At 47.9% G+C, this 17955-nt stretch overlaps 1 protein-coding gene across 1 annotated transcript in view; it reads left to right on the top strand.

Moving 5' to 3' along the window:
• Positions 1-826: 826 nt before the first annotated feature.
• BEAN1 (brain expressed associated with NEDD4 1) overlaps positions 827-17955 on the top strand; it is a gene marked incomplete at both ends in the record, with an annotated part of 28779 nt that continues 11650 nt past the window's right edge. Inside the window, 3 exon segments of the mRNA XM_079723721.1 lie at positions 827-850; positions 5902-6003; positions 6005-6026. Coding sequence (XP_079579847.1) covers positions 827-850; positions 5902-6003; positions 6005-6026 — 148 coding nt within the window.

Here is a 17955-nt window from a genome sequence, read left to right as displayed (position 1 = left end):
TTTGCTGCACAGACATCCTGACACCTGGATGTTCACTTGCGGGTACAGGGGGAATTGGGGAAGAGACAGTTTCATTCTCTAGGTCCCTATTTCTGAATTGGTACTTTAATATATTAGGTGCCTTTTAAGGGAGTGTGCTGGCTGACAGTGTGGGCTTTGGAGTCAAACAGACCTGGGTTCTAGTCCCAGCCTGTAATTAGCAGCTGTGTGACCCTGGAAAGTTTCCTAACCTCTCTGAGCCTCAACTGCCTTATTTATAAAACGAGAATGAAAAGAGCAGAGCATCTTCCTCTTAAAACTATTGTGATGATGATGATGATGATGATGATAAGGTCTGAGCTAGGCATCTACGAATTCCCTTCCAAAGCCAGCTGTGGGACCTTAAACTAGTCCCTCACCCTCTCCAGTTCTCAGTTTCCCCTTCTGTGAAATGAGGACATTGAACTGATCTTTAAGGGTCTTTCCAGCCCTTAACAGTTACAAGATTCTCAAGGGTCCACCGAGGAGAGAGATTTCCCCCTTCCACTGACCACTGAGAACCCAGCACACATTTGTGCCACCCCTGCCCAGAACCCCCATATTCTGCAGCCCAGAGCCCTCCAGGCCCCCACCCAGACTAGGCCCATGCTCTCAAAGTCACCATCCTCTCCCCAGAGGTTGACAGCCCAGGGTACACGAGCGCCCTGCAGGGTCAGTAGGTGCTGTACGGGCGCCCCCATCACCTGCCTGTTTGTGTCTCTGCAGGTGAGCGGAGGGTCCTTCCCTGCGAGAAGTCAGAGCTGTGCACGTGGGCAGGCTGGCTCCGCTGTTCTGCTCCAAGGATTACATGTCCTTCAAACGCCCCTGCCCCTGTAAGTCTCCTCCCCACATCTTCCCATGGACCAGGGCCAGGTGAGGGCAGAGTCAGGACTGCAGAGAATGTCTCTAGGATGTTTGGCCAGAGAGCTCCAGGGCTCTGATCAGGGTGTGATGTGATATGACGGATGGGGGGAGGGCAACACAGAAGACTCCTGACATCTGCAAGAGACATGTCACTTTGCGAATCCCTCTGTATGAGCACTTCCCAAAGTGTGGTTCAGGGTTCCTCCAAGGGATATTAATGGGGTTACTATTTTTTTAATTCCATGGTCAAGTGAGTGTGGGAAATGCTGAGTGAGACAAGTCAAGTAGGTTTTGCTGGACTTTTCAGAGCCTTTAATATGGTGCTGTGTTGTGAGGCTCCATAGGAAAGAGAAAGCCCAGTGATCTTCCCAAATCTAGGTGACCACAAGGAATGTCTCCTGGGATGGGTGCTCCACAGAACACACTCCTTGGAGTTCAGTGTCCTAGAAAACCCTTCCTGGAGTAGCCCCACCATGCAGCCCCTCATTTACTAATTCATTTCCATCTAATGAAGCCATAGATGATTTTGCCTGTAACATTCTTCTCATGGCTCCCTGATGCCCACACGTCTAGACGACGGACACGATCGGGAGTACCCCAGGGCTCAAAGTCACAGCCCCTGGGGCTCACTCTCCTAGTCATCATCAGCCCCGCCTTCACCGACTCATGCTGCCACCCTTACCCCCAGAGCCGCCTTCACCTCTCCCCCTGGCAGCCACCTGCTTCCTCCCATGATGTCCCCTGAACCCCCTCAAGCCACCACCATTTGCTGCAGTTTGGGAGGACGTGCATAACCTCCCCATCCCTTCTCCATGGTGAGGCGGGACTGTGAGTCTGTGTGAATTCAGAGCCCCCATCTTAGCCTACCTCTACTTGTCATCTCCCTTTGGCCCGCTCACCAGTGTCTGTTCAAATTTGCGCCACTGGTTACATGTCCCGAATCATGGGGTTGGGGGCCTCTCTTGCATATAGTCAAAATCCCAACTGTCAATTGTTTGCACATCAAAGGGCTGCTGTAGCCGGGGTGGGGAGAGCTGGCACCTCCCGTCTGGGAGCGATCATCACCAGGTGGACCGGGGAGGGCAAGGTGGCAATGGGTTCACTGTGCAAAGAGTGGTGTTCAGGGGGCGGGGGAGCCCAGCCCAGCTGCTGGCTGCCGTGGGTACCAAGGAGGGCATAGGTCAAGAGTGATAAGCTTTCTGATAGATAGGACAAGCTCAATAAATTATTGTTATTGTTGTCACTATGGTTGCTGTTGTGGCATAATCAGGTGTCAAAGCCCCAGCGCAAGGCCAGGTGGGAAGGCTGCCACAGGGGGAGCAGGTCGGAGCCCAGGGACACCTGCCCCACAGAGGGTCAGGGTGGCTGTGCCCTCACTCCTGGGAGCAGCCAGCAGTGGAGAAGGCTGGGGCTGCTGAGTGCGGAGGGCTTTCCAGAACCTGCTGGGCTCAAGCCAGGCCCTTCAGAGCCCCGCCCGTCTGCACTAATAGGGGCCGACTCCCCAGGACAGGGCTTCGTGCATCCAGCTCCTGAGGACTCCAGGGTGTGGTCACGGGTGCTCTGGGCTGGTCAGAAGCAGTTCCTGCACGTCTCTGAATTCCCCTCTCCCCTCACCGCCCCGCCTCACGCTGACAGGCCCAGCGCCTAGCATGCAGTAGGCACTCAATGTTTGTTGAATAAATAAATGCATAGTCAGACACTGTGGATGAGGCGCTGGAGGGGGAGAAGCTGAAGCTCCTGACTCTGCCACCAGATTCTCTCTGTGGCTTTGGCCAGCCCGTCCTCATCTCTAAAATGAAGGGGACTGAGGCCAGTGGGCTCCAGGAGCTCAGGGCAACTGTGAGGCTCCTCGGAGGGTGAGGGGAGCCCAGGCAGGCAGAACCCAGGAGCCCCACCACCCACTGCTTCAGCCAGAGCAGCTCTGCTAACATCTACAGGTTGGGGTCTGTTCAGATTTCAGTTGGAGAAAGGTGTCCCAGGCAATGGCAGGCTGGGTCCCATGGGGTTGTCCAGGCCTACCCTTCCTCCATCATCTCTCCCCTTCTCTGCTGGATTCTTCTCCTCACGTTGTCCAATCAGACTCGTTACCTTTTCTCTGCACTTGTCTAAGAAGTGCTCACAGCACCCCTTTCAGCACCCTTAGTCTGCTTCGATCTAGCTCCTGCAACCCCACACCAACACCGCATCAGAATGTGTCGCTAAGTGCATCCCAGAGTTTCCAGTTCTCAGCTGCATCTGACGCTGTTGGTGACATCAGTCTTCTACGTAACTCCTCCACTGGGTTCCTGACTCTGAGCCCTCAGGTTCTCCTCCAGCCCCTCTGGCTCCCTGGGCTCTGACCATCCATTCCTGGTCTCCTTTGGTACTGGAGGTGGGTAGATTCTTCCTGCACCTGTCCTGAGATGCTGGGTCCCCCAAGACTCCAATCCTGCTGGCCTTCTCGCCCCAAACACTCCAGACCCTTTCATCCTCACTCTGCTCTCAAATGCAGCCGTCTAGGCCGGCAGCTTCCCGGCTCTCTCCCACCCCAGTTCTGCCTGAGCTTCTGATTCCTTCTGCCTTCTGCTGCCTGGCTTCCCTGGGCAGCCCCCGTCTCCACTGCTCCAATACAGCCTGTCCCAAACCGAACTCCTTGTCTCCCCCTCCATGCTGGCTTGCTTGATTTTGCTGTCTTGGTTTAGGATACCACCATCACCACCACCATCACCACCACTCAGTTCTTCAGGCCAGTGGGAATGACCGTCAATTCTCCTCCAACACACCCATCATTGCCAACTGCCCAAGGAGACCCCGGGGTTTCCGAACTGGGTCAACAGATCTCCCTTCTGACTTCCCCCCCATCCGGGGCCCTCCTCAGACCCAACCTTGAAATTGCTGCCTCAGTAGATGTTTATGGAACAACCAGACAAGTGAGCAAATCGAGGTGAAGCAGATGTCTTATGGGCAGCCTCCTGGGCTCGCAGACCAGAGGCCTTCACACAGGTTCTGGAAGGGATGCAGAACCACAAGAGCCCCAGACATCCACATACACCTGACCCGGAGCAATGAGGGGTGAAGCCGGAAGACCCAGGAGGGCCCTGCCATGGACACACACCCTCTTTTGTTTAGCACCTCCTTTCCCACTCTGTGAATTTAGACACCTAACAGGGAATCCTTGAACCTTCTTAGCTCACAAAATTATCTTGCTCAGTACATGCAAAGATGCCAAAGACCATTAAAACCTGGAAAACGTAGGATAGGAATCACAGCTTGTTCCTGTTTAGGTTTCCACACCCCTACACCCTGCCGATTGAGAAGGGCCGAAGGGAAAGTCCCTAGAAGGAAAAACAAGCCCTAGAGTTTCCCAAGCAAGACCCATCTCCTAGGAGTGAGAGTTCAGGAGGTCAGGGAGAGTCAGCAGGGAACGTGGATCCAGGGCAGGGAGAAGTAGGGTGATGGGCAGGCGTCTGTCTGCCCAGTACACACAGATTCAGACACTGGGTGACGTGGGACCATCCACTGGCCTCTCAGGAGCTGGGCAGCCATGAAGCAGACCAGGCCGGGCCCACTCCTCCCAGGCCCTACCACATCCCCGGCCCCATCTTATCTTCCAAGCATCTCAGCTCATCTCCGCCAGCCCCTCGCAGAGACAGCCCCAGCAGACCTCCATGCCCTCCGCCCAGTCGAGCAGATGAAAAGACTAAGGCAGGGAGAGGCGGCAAGAACAGGGGAGGGGAAGCCCTGAGGGTTTTGGCCACAAGGCTGCAGGAGGGAAGTCAGGTCGTCTCCCTGCAAGTGCAGGCCTGTGAGCCATTTCCAGCCCTAAGCACTGAGTGAGGAGGAGGGGGACCAGCCTGGCTCCTCAGAGAGGCTGGAGGCGTGGGAGCCTCCTCCATCTGGTCCCAGCTGGGCAGGGCAGCCCAGGATTCCCCCAGGACCCAGGCTCCAAGAACAGATGCTTCACAACCTCTTCTTCGCCACCAGCACATGGCAGCTCCACAGAGCTCCCTGTGAGGTGGAGGTGGCCTCAACAGACGGGTCTGGGGGAGGAGGGGCTTTGGGGCCACAGGGGAGACTGAGCCTGTAGCCAAGCAGGAAAGAGAGCCACAGAGAAATCAGGTGGGGCTTGTCTCTGCTAAGCTCACAGGCTGCCCACAGGGCTGGAAGGAATCACAGCCTGAAAAAGTCTCTGGATGGGCTTGACTCTCCCTCAGAGTTGGTGTGACGTGATAGACAGTGCCTGAGTTCGAGTGCAACATGGCACTGACACTAACAGCTGTGTGATCTGGAGCAAGCTACTTAACGTCTAGAAACCTCAATTTGCTCATCTTTAAAATGGAAATAGTCATAATAGCCTTTTGGTTTGATGCCCAGATGTGGTGTACCACAAGGAACATCTAGCTTGGTGCCAGGCACTGAGAAGATGCTCAAGAAACTTGAAAGTCTTGTCTTTTGACCACCCTCTCTCTACACAGCTTAATATGACCCAAGTCTTTGGTAACAGAATGAGGGAAATGAGGAGAGATGGGGACTTTGGAGATGAATCCGGGGTTTGGACCGGACACTCCTGTTTTCTGCTCTGCTCATTGTAACTGTTACCTCTGCAGAGACTTTGCTGTCAACAGAAGGAAGGACTTGAAAGCTAGGAGGGCAAATGATGGGGCACACTCTGCAATTTACCACTTCTCTGCCCAGAGCAGACATTGCTAATCAACTGCAGTGCTCTTTCCTACTGAGCCTGAATGCAACCTCAGACTCCCTCTGAACACGTGCAGGCACTGCCCAATAATCATTAGCCTGTGAAATGAAACCTCTGTCCATTCCTTGCTGAGGTCTGATTTTGGAGTGGGCAAGGGAATACAAGGGGTGACTTCGGCTAGCCATGTCTCTCTGAGCCTCAGTTTCCTCATCTGTAAAATGGAAGTTGAAAGGACTGTCCACCTCAAGAGGGTTGCTCTGAGGATCAAATGAGGTATCACAGGTAAAGGGCTTACAAGGCCTTACGATCATTTCTTTATGTGGCCTTCTTGCTTCCTAGAAGCGACTCTGCACAGGAGGGGTCAGTGTGGCCATTTCAGGCCTGAGGAAACTGAAGCTCAAGGACATGAAGAAGCTAGTCTAGATGACACAGCTGGAAAATGGCGGGGGTCAGGGATACACCCCAGGTGGGTCTTTCCAGGGCTCAATTTTGGATAATCCGCAGCTGGACGAAAAGGGTAGAGTCAAGTCCGCTCCTTCACCCCCACCCCTTGAATGGAGAGTCCATTCTGCAGCCCCATAGACATCCTGGCTGCGCCTCCTCAGAGTTCTCTGGTTGAGCTCAGAGTCTGACTGTAGTGAGCGCTCAGCATCTGACAGCTAATCTCAGTTTTAAATGCACAATCATTTTACATTAGAGTCCTTGGCAAGAGGGCATCAACCTCAGCTTGAGTGCTTAATGTAGTACTAATAACAGTAGCAGTATCCCCAGCTTTTGCAGAGGACTCCTTGCTGGCAGAGTTTCTGCACTTCCCCGTCCCCTGGCAGCGGGCTCCCTGGGTGACCTCATCCACCTCATGGTACTGAGCAGCTTCCACACACTGACGGTCCCCAAATTTACATCTCCAGCTCCAGACTCTCCCTGAACTCCAGACTCAGATATCCAACTGTCCACCCCGTATCTCCACTCGGATGTCCACTCGGGTGTCTATAGCTTATCTCAGATAGAACATGTCAAAACCTTACCTCTTGACTCACAGATCCCACCCAAGCTGCCCGTCATCTTCCCCATCCTAGGAAATGGCAGCTCAGTCCTTCCATGTGCTCAAGCCCCAAACTTTCTCAGTCTTTACTGCTCTCCTTCTCATCTACCCCCAAACCAATTAATCTGAAAATCCTAACAGTGTCACTTTCAAATCTGACCCCACCTTGCCACCTCCACCTCTAAGCCCCAGGACCAAGGACACCATCGTCATCACCTGTACCACTGTCCTAGCCTCCTAACTGGCCTCTTTGCCCCCCTCTTGTCCCCCTCCGGCCTATTCTGCCACAACCCTGGGAGCGTGGAAAAGGGAAGGATCTAGAGACTGAGTCTTGGGTTGGTTTCTGTATCTAGAAATCTTGCCAAGGAAAGCATGACCCCCAGAGTTGTCACCCACTGCACCCCAAAGTGAAGTACACTGGAGAGGACTGACTCGCAAACAGCGATGTGTAAGGACATTGCCATTTCTCTGCCAAGGGCTACCCTAGATTGGCTACCCCTCCTGCACCTGGAACTGTGCCCAGGGTGATTAGGAAAGGCTGGTCTTCCTCTGTGATGTCACCACAGAAGTGTGCAGGCCTGCACACTTCCCAGACAGGAGAGAGAGGCCCCAAGAGAGAAGTCACGTGCCCCATGGACCCAGGGACTACCGACGGAGGAGACAGGTTGCAAAAGCAGGGCTTCCAGGCCCAAGCCCAGGGCCCTGGCCACGCTAGTCCCTCTGAGAGCTTGATACATTTTCACCTCCTAGAGTTCCTTCTATTTGCTTCTCTCTGCATTTAAGAACCGTGTCCTCCATTAGCCCCCAAACCATCAGCTTCTAAGGGCTGCTCCCTCTTCCCACCTGACCCCACCTAGACTACGTGTCCATAGGTGACCTCCAGGCCTTGCTCGAGAGAGAGTCATTCCAGAGCTTTCCTCTGCCCATCCGCCAGGGCCTTCAGCCACTGGATGATGTTTGTCTCCCCTAGGAATGTGGCTAAGTCTGGGGATGTAGTCTAATACAGTAAAAACAGCAAGAGCTGAAAGAGGCAGGTTCAAAAACCATTGGAGCAAATGTATTTAAATCATCCAAGCCTCCGTTTATTCAGCTATGAAATGGGATTATGAGACCCAGTTTCCAGGGTGACAGAGTTTGGTGAGCACATAGATGCTCAGTAAGAGTTTGTTCTATCTTTCACCTCTGGCTCTCGCATCCCACAACGAGAGCTGCAGAACTCACTCGGTCTTCCCTGCAGGGTTCTCCCAAGACCATTCCAAGGGGAGATCACGTGTTCCCTCTCCCTTCCCAGCCAGCCCCAGGCTGGTGTTGAAACACAGCATGGCATGCTTGGCCACCTTCATCTGACAGGCTCTAATCAGGGACCAGCCAGATGCCAGCCTTTCACCAGATCCCATCACAGGCACACAATGGGACAATGCAAGAAAATGTGTTCTCCCTACCTTGTAGACTGGATGTAAGAGGTCCTTTGCTGACCCTTCAGGACTTGCCCTGGGATGCTACCCTAACTGCCTCACACCAGAGGTGGAGAAACTGAGATGCAGATTGGGGACTGGACCAGGTCACCCAGCGTGTTTGTGGCTGAAACTTTGATGCGCCCAGCCTGACTCCACATAAAGTGCTCCTTCCACATGGAGCCTGCTCCCCTGTTCTCAGTGAAGATGCAGAAAAAGAGCAGCCCTCTTTTGAAAGCGAAACTGTGACAAAAGCCACGTCTTTTTCTTTTTATAACCATAAAGACATTTATTCTTTCCGCACAGGGAGGGAAGTCCTGAGATGGAACAGCTTTAGGGCTCTCAATTTCAGTGGTCAAGGATGGACATCATTAAGGACCCAGGTTCTTTCCATCTTCTTGCACCAACATTTTCTGCATTGCAAGATGACCCCCGTCAGGGACTTCCCTGGTGGTCCAGTGGCTAAAACTCCGTGCTCCCAATGCAGGGAATCTGGGTTCAATCCCTGGTCAGGGAACTAGATCCCACATGCAGGAACTAAGAGTTCACATGCCACAACTAAAGATCCCGCATGCAGCAACAAAGATCCTGTCTGCCTCAACTAAGACCCAGCACAGCCAAATAAATAAATATTAAAAAAAAAGATGGCCCCCATCAACCCAGGCAGTGATGCAACTTTTCCCAGAAGTCCCCCAGCACACCACCCCCATGTCTTATTGGCCAGAATTTAGTCACTGTCCACCCCTAAGCCAATCATACTGAGGGCATGGTAATACCAAGACTGGCTTACCAAGCTAGTCTTTAAAAGGACAACGGTTGTCAGAACCTAGTCCCCCCTCAGTCTAACATGGAGGCAGTGGACAGTCAGACTAGCAAACCCTTTCCCTCCTGCCTACTCAGTCCTTCCCCTCTGGTCCCCAAGACTCCAGGAGGACCTGTGAAAGTTAGGAGTGAGAACTGAACTGAGGAATTCCTTTTCTGGGGATTCTCTGGGGTTGGTTTTTTGTTTGTTTAGTAGAGATACCAGCTCACAAGAGTGAATACTTAAATATTCAGGAGATTCATGACCCATTTAATCATTGGTAGCCAGCCTGAAATCCATCATGATGGGAGTATTTACACCATGGAAATTGGCAACCAACACTACAAATCAGGGATTTTTCTTTCTTTTTTTTTTTTTTCCTGGAAAGCTGGTTTGCCAGCGCACCACTGTATAAAACATACATGCAGGAAGGTGCACAAATCGTTAGTGTACAACTCAATGAATCTTCACAAACTAAGCACACTCAGATCAAGAAACACATCATAAGCTGCATCCCAAAACATCTACTGTGTGCTCTTCCAGTCACTACCCCATACCCAGGTCAACCACTGTCTTGACTTCTGTCACCATAAATTAGTTTTGCCTGTTTTTGACCTTTATACATTTGGAATCATACAGTATGTTCTCTTTTGTTTCTGGCTTCTTTTGTTCAACATTCCATTGTGAGATTCAACCACAGTATTGTATATAATTGTAGATCACTTATTCTCATCACCGTATAGTATTTCATTGTGTCAATATACCACAAATAACTTATCCATTCTACTTTAATGGACATCTGAGTAGTCTTCAGTTTGGGGCTATGAATGAACAGTGAACATTCTAGTAGAGTGCTGTCCAATAGAGCTTTCTGCAATAATGAAAATGTTCTGTATCGTCACTGCCCAATATGATAGCCACAACCCATGTGCAGCTATTGAGCCCTTGAAATGTAGCTAGTGCAAATGAGGAACTGAATTTTTTTAGTTTAAGTATACTTGATTTACAATATTGTATTAGTTTCAGGTGTACAGCATAGTGATTCAGTATTTTTGCATTATAGGTTATTACCAGATAATGGGTATAATTCCGTGTCATACAGTATATCCTTGTTGCTTATCTATTTTACGTATAGTAGTTTGTATCTGTGAATCCCATATCCCTAATTTGTCCCTCTCCCCTTCCTTCTCCCCTTTGATAACCACAAGTTTGTTTTCTATATCTGTGAATCTGTTTTGCATATACATTCATTTAGTTTTTAGACTCTACATATAAGTGATATCATATAGTATTTGTCTTTCTCTGTCTTACTTATTTCACTGAGCATAATATTCTCTAGGTCCATCCACATTGCTACAAATGGCAGTATTTCATTCTTTTTATGGCAGAGTAATATTCCATTGTATATATATACCACATCTTCTTAACCCAATTGTCTGTTGATGGGTACCTTGGGTTGCTTCCATGTCTTGGCTATTGTAAATAGTGCTGCTATGGACACTGGGGTGCATAAATCTTTTTGAATTAGTGTTTTCATTTTTTCCAGATATATACTCAGGAGTGGAATTGCTGGATTATATGGTCGTTCTATTTTCAGTTTTTTAAGGAACATCATACTGTTTTCCATAGTGACTGCACCAACTTACATTCCCAGCATCAGTGTACATGGGTTCCCTTTTCTCCACATCCTCTCCAACATTTGTTATTTGTGGTCCTTTTGATGACAGCCATTCTGACAGGTGTGAGGTGATATCTCATTATGGTTTTGATTTGCATTTCTCTAATAATTAGTGATGTTGGACATATTTTCTTGTGCCTGTTAGCCATCTCTATGTCTTCTTTGGAAAAAATGTCTATTCAAGTCTTCTGCCCATTTTTTGACTGGATTTTTTTTAATATTGAGCAGTATGAGCTGTTTGTATATTTTGGACATTAATTCCTTGTTGGTATCATCATTTTCCAATATTTTCTCCCATCCTGTAGGTTGTCTTTTCATTTGTTGATGGTTTCTTTTGCTGTGCAAAAGCTTTTAAGTTTAATTAGGTCCCATTTGTTTATTTTGCCTTTATGTCTTTTGCTTTAGGAAACTGATCCAAGGAAATATGGCTCCAAATTATGTCAAAGAGTGTCCTGCCTATGTTCTCTTCCTAGAGTTTTATGGTTTCATGTCTTGCATTTAGGTCGTTAAACCCTTTTAAAGTTTATTTTTGTAGTATACAGTATGAGGGAATGTTCTAATCTCATTGTTTTACATGTGGCTGTCCAGTTTTCCCAGCACCACTTGTTAAAGATGCTGTCTCTTCTCCATTGTATATTCTTGCCCCCTTTGTCATAAACTGATTAACCATAGGTGTGTGGGTTTATTTCCAGGTTCTCTTTTCTGTTTCATTGATCTATGTGTCTGTTTTTGTGCCAATACTATGCTGTTTTGATTACTGTAACTTTGTAGTATAGTCTGGAATTTGGCGGGGTTATACCTCCAGCTTTGTTTTATGGGTTTTTTGTTTGTATTTAATTTTATTGGAGTATAGTTGATTTACAATGTGGTGTTAGTTTCAGGTGTACAGCAAAGTGATTCAATTATATATATACATATATTCATTCTTTTTTAGATTCTTTTCTCATATAGGTTATCACAGAATACTGAGTAGAGTTCCCTGTGCTATACAGTAGGTCCTTGTTGGTTATCTATCTTAGATATAGTAGTGTGTGTATCTGCCAGTTTTGTTCTTTTTTCTCAGGACTGCTGTGGCAATTTGGGGTCTTTTATGGTTCCACATAAGTTTTAGGATTATTTGTTCTAGTTCTGTGAAAAATGTCCTGGGTATTTTGATAGGGATTACATTAAATCTATAGATTTCTTTGGATAGTATGACATTTTAATAACATTAATTCTTCCAATCTAGGAGCATGGGATATCTTTCTATTTCTTTGAATCATCTTCAATTTTGTTTTTTTTGTTTTTTTTTTTTTTGCGGTACGCGGGCCTCTCACTGTTGTGGCCTCTCCCATTGCGGAGCACAGGCTCCGGACGCGCAGGCTCAGTGGCCATGGCTCACGGGCCCAGCTGCTCCGTGGCACGTGGGATCCTCCCGGACCGGGGCACGAACCCGTGTCCCCTGCATCGGCAGGCGGACTCTCAACCACTGCGCCACCAGGGGAGCCCTGAATCATCTTCAATTTTGAGGAACTGAATTTTAATTTTCATTAATTTAAGTAGCTACATGCGGCTAGTGGCTACCATACTGGACAACACTGTTCTAGTACATGAGTTTTGGTGAACATATTGATGCATTTCTGTTGGAGAATTCATTCTGCCCAGGAGTGGAATTTCTGGGTTACAGGACATCCATGTGTTTGGCTTTAACAGATAGAGCTAAACAGTTTTCCAGAGTGGCTGTACCAATCCACACTCCTAACATCAATCTATGATAGCTCTAGTTGCCCTACATCCTCACCAATGCTTGGTGTTGTCTGGATTTTTTCACTTTAGCCATTCTGGTAGATAGCAGAGATATTACCTTGTGGTTTCATTTGAATTTCTCTGGTGATTAAGTACAGTGTATTTAGCACCTTGGATATCCTCGTTTGTGAAGTGATTGTTTAAGCCTTTTGCCCACTTTTTCATTGGGTCTTTTGATTACTGATTTCTAGGAGTTCTTTATATATTCTGACTACCAGTCCTGTGTTGGATATATTATTGCAAAAATCTTCTCCCTCTTTGGGGACTGCTTTTTGACTCTTATAATCATGTCTTTGGATTCACAGATGTTCTTAAACTTTTATATATAGACCATCTATTCTTGTATATAATTTGCTTTATGCATATTTAACTTCAAAATTTACAGAAAACAAAACGATATAGAGCATACAGTTAGGGGATACCCTCTTGGACGCCTTCGGAGCAGAGGCTTCTGTTGCTGCACTTCAAAGAATACATTTTTACAAATGTGAAAGCCAACGTGGGCACCTTTTAGGTTGGGTGGCAGCCTTGTTAAAGAGTTTTTGTCTATTACTGAAATTTCAGGTTTTAGGTTAAATGAAATTTAAAGGACGGCTCGTGAAACAATGTAAACTTTTTTTAAAATCTCTCATTTTTTTCAAGATAAAAAAGTACCTCCAACACTAAAATACTGACAGTGATCCCAGTAGTTTAAGTACTATTATAGTACACGTGGCTACTACACATGCACAGTATGTCACCAACACTGTCTAAACAATAAGAATCATAGCACTGGGGCACAGTGGCTCTTGTTATCCTTGCGAGCGAACAGGATGATCAATTACACCTGAGCGATATTAGTGCACTGGCGTATCTACCAAGTGTAAAATCCAGTTATCTAAAACAACATGACTATCAGATTCCCAGACAGTATGTTATTTCTGAGTTTGTATATTCAGAAACCTGTGGGTTGTTCCTTAAATTCTTTTAAAATAGGAATTACATTGAGCATTAAAAACACTGAACTAAGTAATGTAGCCACCATAGTGGGTGAAGTTCAGTGTCTGGTTTAACAAACGTTTACTATCATTTCAAAATCAATTTCTGATCAATCCTAGCACAGCCAGCATTTCTTCTGCAGTGACATTTATTTTTAAATGCACAAGAATGAAAGGCCCAGCTATACACCACTGCCTTATTACAAGAGCCATGGGGAGGGAGAGCTGATGAAACACACACGAGAGAGACGCACACAGCATCATCCCTTTGTTCAACACTGGCTTTGATTTAGAGTAGAATGCAAAAAACATATTATAAAAACAGAATGAGGACCTGTTTCTAAGTGTAGTAGGTAACCAAGAACTATATTTCCACTGCAAAAATCTTTATAGGATTCAAGTACTAAAGTTACACTAATACTGAAACATAGGTAATCAGAAGTAGCAAAGACACTGTTAATATGAGTCATCATCAAAAGACAGCCCCGGTTTTCCTGTCAGCTGCTGCTAAGACTTGCATTTTTCGAACTGAAAAGGAATACTGTGGGGCTTTTTACTTATCAATTACTTGAAGAAAGGCTGTCTTAGGTCCCCTCATTGAACATGAGGCCTAGGTTACCAAATGAGTTTTCCTATATCATCACAAGATGTATTATACTCAGTTAATACCGTTTGACATTGAATTGCTATAATTGATGGTATGGCTACTTTCTTGGGTCTCCCGCAAAGAACAAACCTACTGGAGTAAAACAGCTAATTGTGCAAAAATGGAGTATCCCATAAGGATGTGGAAGGACACTTCTGTGTCTCGGGATCTATTATCTGGTTCCAGGCACCTGTACAGATTCCTCCCTGAGAAACATTCACCAGTGTCCTGGGGCAGGTTACAAATGATTTAGAAAGTCTTTCAAAACTTTCCCCTTGGGCTTCCCTGGTGGCGCAGTGGTTGAGGGTCCGCCTGCCGATGCAGGGGACACGAGTTCGTGCCCCGGTCCGGGAAGATCCCACATGCCGCGGAGCGGCTGGGCCCGTGAGCCACGGCTGCTGAGCCTGCGCGTCCGGGGCCTGTGCTCCTCAACGGGAGAGGCCACAACAGTGAGAGGCCCGCGTACCGCAAAAAAAAAAAAAAAAAAACTTTCCCCTTGCTCCAGCCATGGCCTTGGCCCTGTTCACATCTCCGTCCCTGTGCCCCCTGCCCACCTAGAAGCCCAATCTCCCACCAAAGATGTTTATTTTAATATAGTCCAATTTATCCGTTTTTTTCATGGTTAGTACCTTTGTATCCTGTTTAAACAATCCAAGGTCATAAAGATGTTCTACGGTGTTTTCCATTTGGAGCTTTACTGTTTTGCCTTTCACATTTAACACTATGTCTAGGAGTGTTTTTAAATATTTTAAGGTTTAATTGTCATATATTGAGCACCTACTGTGTGCTAAGCATCCTGCTAGGCAGTGTGCTTTGATTAGTTCCAAGAAATTGCTGTTCCCATTGTACAAATGAAGTGATAGAAGCTTAGAGGGGTAAACTGCCCCGGGGGCACCACCTGCAAGAGGCAGGGCCAAGATCTGAACCCACGACTGTCTGCCTTACTTAGCCAGATCCTAGGACCAGATGAAGGTCAGCTCTGGTGGAGGAGCTCTGGGCTTCCTCCTGCCCTGAGGAAGATGGCTGAGGAGTGATCCTTCTCCCAGAGGACACTAGGACCATGCACCATCTCAGGATACTGAATGTTGGTGAATAAAAGGCCTTAGGACTGGGGCTGGTTTGCCCCAGCTCAGGGCTGCAAAGCAATCTTGGGGGTGGGCGTGGGGGTTCAGGGTTTGTCCCCAAACACCGCATAATGTTTTTAGAAACGCACATTCCCTGAACCACACGCTGAGAAACAATTCCAAAGCTCCACGGTTCAGTGTGATGGTGTCAGTCATTTGAGATCATCAGGATATATCATGGCCAAGAAGTATCTATCTTTGCCTGGTCTACTAGTTTTTCTCATCCTACCTATTAAAGTGACATGTTATGTTAATAGATCTCCTGGTCTTAAACCATTCTGGCATTCCTGGAATAAGTCCTTTCTACTTATGATTTTTTTTTTTTTGCGGTACGCAGGCCTCTCACTGTTGTGGCCTCTCCCGTTGCGGAGCACAGGATCCGGACACGCAGGCTCAGCGGCCATGGCTCACGGGCCTAGCCGCTCCACAGCATGTGGGATCTTCCCGGACCGGGGCACGAACCCGTGTCCCCTGCGTCAGCAGGTGGACTCTCAACCACTGCGCCACCAGGGAAGCCTGATATATTATTTTTAATACACTGCTGCCCTGGTGCTGGTTTCCCACATACCCTTGTATTCTAGGAGTTGAGGGAACCACTGTGGAGCAGGGGACAAAATCCCATCACCTCTAACATGTTCCAGAATCAGAACCCACAAAAGCAAACGGCCAAAACAAAACTCAAGGAAGACAGTACTTGGGATGGGGACTTGGCCACTGTGGCCCAAGAACATACCTTTAGGCTGGTCCAGGTTGTGGTGGGATAGCTGAGGATAATTTGCTGCATTCATGAATTTAACATTGTACATATCAATTATTAATGAACTTCTTGGAAAGTCCACATTGTAGTAAGTGGTCATTTTTCGAAGCCACGATTTTGAGTCTCATAATGCAAACTGGGGTGTGATAGCTAATCCCCTAGCTGATGGCAGGCCAAGCCAGCCCCGCTCCCACCCAGTATCTGCTTCTCCACACAGTTCCACTATTTCCTACCCATCGAGCAGGCACAGTGACTGCTGGTGTTATAAAAGCTTGTGTTCTCTCTGGAAAATAGCCGAAGAGCCAACTCTAGGTGGGAAAAGAAGAGGAGAGAAAATGAGTACAGGGCCATTGATGATTCTAGCAAGAAAAGGAAGAGTTTGGTGTGGGTTCAAGTAGAAAGTCTAATTCTGCCATGGCTTGGTTCTGTAATGTCAGCCAGTTTACCACTTCCTCTGCAGACGTAGGGAAAAGTGGTTTGTGACACTGTTTCAATGAGTTTTCCAGCCAACAAATAAACTGTTCATCAAACCAGAGATAAAACCTTAGTGAATGATGACAAGACGGTAAACTTAGGGAGTTTGGCTATGTAGAGGTACATGTGAGTTAATTTTGGTGAGTTTATTTAAGTGGCAGAATCTATCTCAACAGTGGAATAAATCACTTTCATCTTATATTTATAGAATCATGAAAGGCCTGTGGGTGGTCACTTAAATTTTTCCAGTTATATTTTAATGCAGTGGCTGAAAATCTTCCACTTGGCAATGGAGCTCTCCTATTAACTCTGATGTGTAAAACAGAGGGAAGCAGACAGAGCTACTCTGCATGACGTGAGAGCAGAGAACTCCATGATGTACCAAGACTTTCCCTCTCAGCACTGGGGCACCTGTGTGGGAACTCTTGCTTTCCACGGTTTGAGAGGTTCATTTTAGTTAATTCATATACATGTTCCTAGTGCCTAGCATGTGTCCAGGCATAGAATAAGCACTTAGTTGAGTATTGGTGAGTGGATGGATGGGTGGGTAGATGGATGGATGATTGAATATATGCATGGCTGCATGGACGATCGAGTGGATCCTGAACAGATGCCTAGGTAGGTAAGTACATTAGGAGGGCGAGTGAGTTCATGGAGGACTGATTAATAGGTGGATGACTTCACATTCCAATCCTCCTTTCCACTATAACCTGCCCCACCTGTAATGCCACAAATGGCCAAGTAAAACGCGTCAGGGCCTTAACATAACATTAGCTGACTTCTTATAGAGCTACATCCCACTGTAAGAAGAATACGGAACACCAAGCAGCCTCTTCCTCATCCCCATAATCCCAATGTTCAGGGGACATCCCACAGCCTCACCCCAGGAGCACCTCCTCCTTTCCTGAGCTCTGTTGGGACCTTACCCCTCTGTACTCCTGCCCAGGCCCCTTCCTCCCTCCCCTGATCTTGTTCTGCTGGTTCACCCTTCAAGACCCAGCCCCTCTGTGTGGATGTTCCTGACCTGTTCCCGGTACTCTGATTCTCTCCATCACAGTCTCCTGGTAACTAGGTGATATCACCAAGTGGGTTGACAGGCTGCCCAAAACAGAAAGGGAGGGGACTCAGAAGTGCCCAAGCAAGTGAGCCTGCCCTGCCACGTCCCCTGCCCCAGTCCCTGCCGGGAGGCTGAGACCAGCCATTGGTGAGCAGAGGGAAGACAGTGCCTGAATCCTGTTCCCCAGATTCCCTTCAATGACCTCAAGGCCTCACCCTAGTGGCTTCGGCAGTGGAGAAAGAGGTGAACTGAGGCCAGACTTGCCAGGGAAGTGGACCCATGACAAATGTCTTCAGAATTTTCTGTGCCAGGAACCTTCAGTCAGATCTCAGCCCTTGGCCCCCATTCTCCCTCTAGCCAGCGTCGCCAAAGGTGTGGGCAGGACTGGAGGCCTAAAGAAGCTGGCTCAGCACCTCCACTGTCTCGGTGCCCTTTCTTTGTCAGTGCTCCCAGGTGGCTTCAGGCTGCAAAGAGCACTTGCCTGAACCCAGACAGAGTGACCGCACAGCTGCCCACACACTACACTCAGCAAGGAGTCAGGAGTGATGGTCTGCTTCAGTTTCCCTGCCCTGCACGTTCCCCACTGTTTCCCAGCCTGC

Source organism: Hyperoodon ampullatus (genome assembly GCF_949752795.1).
Source record: "Hyperoodon ampullatus genome assembly, chromosome: 18".
Classification (NCBI taxonomy): domain Eukaryota; kingdom Metazoa; phylum Chordata; class Mammalia; order Artiodactyla; family Ziphiidae; genus Hyperoodon; species Hyperoodon ampullatus.
Note: the sequence above shows the minus strand (reverse complement) of the source record. Positions and strands in the feature narration are given on the sequence as shown.